The sequence below is a fragment of the Aspergillus caelatus genome (genome assembly GCF_009193585.1).
Source record: "Aspergillus caelatus strain CBS 763.97 unplaced genomic scaffold BDV27scaffold_327, whole genome shotgun sequence".
Classification (NCBI taxonomy): Eukaryota; Fungi; Ascomycota; class Eurotiomycetes; order Eurotiales; family Aspergillaceae; genus Aspergillus; species Aspergillus caelatus.
In genome coordinates, this window is record NW_022475590.1 from 553 (window position 1) to 3,568 (window position 3,016).

General features: G+C 48.8%; 1 protein-coding gene across 1 annotated transcript; it reads right to left on the bottom strand.

Annotated features, from left to right (window-relative positions):
• Nucleotides 1-414: 414 nt before the first annotated feature.
• Nucleotides 415-3,016, bottom strand: BDV27DRAFT_137608 (serine/threonine-protein kinase). The gene is made up of 6 exons (XM_032069026.1): nt 2,837-3,016; nt 2,479-2,664; nt 2,068-2,119; nt 1,783-1,990; nt 1,573-1,729; nt 415-1,496 (listed from the first exon to the last, which is right to left on the bottom strand). The coding sequence occupies exons 2-6, from the start codon at nt 2,483-2,485 to the stop codon at nt 700-702; spliced, it is 1,221 nt and encodes a 406-aa protein (XP_031921586.1). The 5' UTR covers nt 2,486-2,664; nt 2,837-3,016; the 3' UTR covers nt 415-699.

Consider the following 3,016-nt stretch of genomic DNA (forward strand, 5'->3'; position numbering starts at 1 on the left):
ACGCTGATTACTCCCATAGGTAGCAGAATGTTTGAGCCGCAAAGGTGTATGACGTCTGACTCCTAACGTGGGGCGATCTACCGCCGCGGAAATGTTGCAACGACGCGAGGAAGGTTGAGGGAGGGGAAAGAAGAGGTGAGCAAACACAGGAGAGGATCAAAAGTCGTCGAGGCGCAATAGATATTTCCCAGAGAGCGTGAAGAAGAAGAATGAACCGGCCGAGATCATATAAGTGATTCAACGACCGCCTACGGGGCGTACCTTTATACACCCCCCAGTCGATCACCTGCCTGGGGCTCACTTCCCCGACACCCGTCATCTGATTGGCCCACGCACCGAATGGTCTAATGGTGGCCTGGCACGTGATGCCTATCCAGCTGATAAGGTCATCCCCAAAATGACTACGAGGACAAGTGCTAGTATATCTAATATTGAATACTGGAAGAAGAATGAAAACTGTTGATGGTATGGACACGAAGGTAGAGAGAGACAGTCAAGCCGAAAGACAAAAAGGGTTGGAAGAACAAGTACCGAAAGTTCTCAAGAATAACAATAGTTACTGTATACACCATTCGAATTATGGATGGGGAATCATGAGGTTAATATTCACAAAGCAACTCAGATGATGCGTCTGGACCTCGAAACTGGTCAAGAAAGGATGAACGAGCTCTCACTTTGAACGCCATAGCATAACAGAAATCAAGCATGGGCATTTTTCTCTCGGGCCTCACGTTCGAGCCTCTCGCGTTCTTCGGTGTCCTTCTGCTCACGAACCTTGGCAAGAACAACTTCGCGGAAGATAGCTCCGCGTGCGACCTTGCTCAAACTCCGCTTCTTTGTTGTACCAGCCTCACCCTCACCATTAGCTGACGACTCGGCTGGGGCAGATCCAGATTTGCCAGACTCCTCAGCAGAAGCTGCCATGTCAGCAGGACTAGGGATGTCATCCTCATCCTCCTCCTGCATCTTAAGTGCCTCGATGCGGTTGGCCAGTTTGATGATCTCAATACCTCTCCTGAGGCGAGACTTGGCGATATAGGCGCGGATTTCAGGCAGCAAGTCACGGTCGCTAGCAGATTCGCCCTTCAACCAGGAATGTTTGAGGGCTTCCTCGGATGTGACACGCTTTGATGGATCCGGCTGGAGCATCGTAAGGATGAAATCCTTGGCATCCTGTGAGACGTCACGCCAGTAGCGTTCATGGAAGATAATGCGGCCACTACGGCATTCTTCGATCAGATCGGACAGGCTCTCGGACCGGAAGGGCGAATAGCCACACAGCAGGGTGTATGTGATGACACCCAGAGACCACATATCGACGGCCTTACCGTGGCCTTGTTTGAGCATAACTTCGGGTGCGGCATAACCGAAAGATCCAGCCATGCTAGTCAATACTTCACTAGGACTGTCCAACATCTTGGCAATGCCAAAATCGGCTAAAACCAAAGGCGAGGATGGGTCACGGGTTAGGTAAAGCAAGTTTTCCGGTTTCAAGTCTAAGTAATTCAGACTCAGCGTTAGCGCATGACACAGTATTATACCATGGGAGAGGGTTGAAGGAGTAAAACGAACCTCGGTGGACAATATTCCGTTCATGCAGATAATTGACTGCGTCCAGCACTTGCCGAATAGTTTGAGAGGCATCCTTCTCTGTAAACTTTCCGTAGTCGCAAATTCTATCAAACAGTTCACCGCCGGTGGCTAGTTGAGTGACAATGTAGAATTTGTCCTTTGGCACCGTTAGACTATTGACACTGGTGCAGCGCGGTAAAAGGAACCCACCTTAGATTCGAACCAGTCGACAAAATGGACAATATTTGGGTGATCGAGGGCTTGCAACATCTCCAACTCATCGTAAACCATCTGCTCGTTGCCCCGGACATTTTTTTTCAGGATGATTTTAACGGCGACTTTCCCACGGCTGCAATCTGCCTCACGGACAATACCGTACGTTCCAGCACCAAGTGTTCTCCCAAATTTATACAGTTGTCTAAAGCAAGCCCTCGCTGGTTACTAACTGTCCAATGGTATGTCAAGGAATCATAAACCGCAAGGGAAAGGCCGTACTTTTTCTCATAACTCTCGGGCTGTCCCGACAGCTTGTTGAGCATATTAGTGACTGTAAAGCAAAACCATAGTCAGCGCATTTGTCACAATAACCTCCAAACGTCAAATCACCAAGGTCGGTAGTCCAGGGGGCGAGCCAAAAATCGGGCGATGTAGTAAGTTCAGACCATGTAACCACGAGGAGATAAACAATAGCCAAAGGCTTGCGCCATTGCTCCACAGAGCTACCACAACGGTTGACGAGAGCATTTCAAAGACTTGGGAAGGCATGGAACACGCCACCGGTTGATATAGAAGAAGAAACAGGCTTCAACAATGGGCGGGGTAATCAAGAAGAAAGAGTAACATTTCGACTCCCCCCAGTTGGCAAAACAAGATATGAAAGCGCGATGAGAAAACGAAGAGACTCACAACTCATTGTGCCTGAATGGAATGACCGCTTTAAGTCACGAAAAATTAAATGTGCGGCGAGCTAACGCAGTAGGCCAGACGCCGATGAGACCCCGCACGCGAGAAGGGATTGGCGGGGCGGAGAGGAAATCGTAGTTCAGAGAGTCGAGAGAGGCAGGTTATTATGATTATCGTTCAGGTATAGGGCTGAAGAAAGATATCACGGTCAGTGAGGGGGAAAATGCTGCTACAGCGGAAAGTTGATGAGATGGTGCCAGCGACGCAGATCCTTAGATGAGCCGTTGACCTGAAAAGGCCGTCTCCATACTTGATTAGGGGGCGGGGTGAGACTGGAGTAAACAAACGGTACTGTACCTACTTGAACGGTTGCTGTAAGTATATGGAGGAAGTTGACTTCCACCGTAAGGAAGTTCGAAAGAAAGGAAAGGAAAAAAAAATCAATTAAACAAAAGACTGGAGTCAGCCTCAGGCGTGGACAAATATAAAAGATAAAGGTTATGAAACACCAGCCCAAGAGCAAACCAGAGGAGGGAAAGTG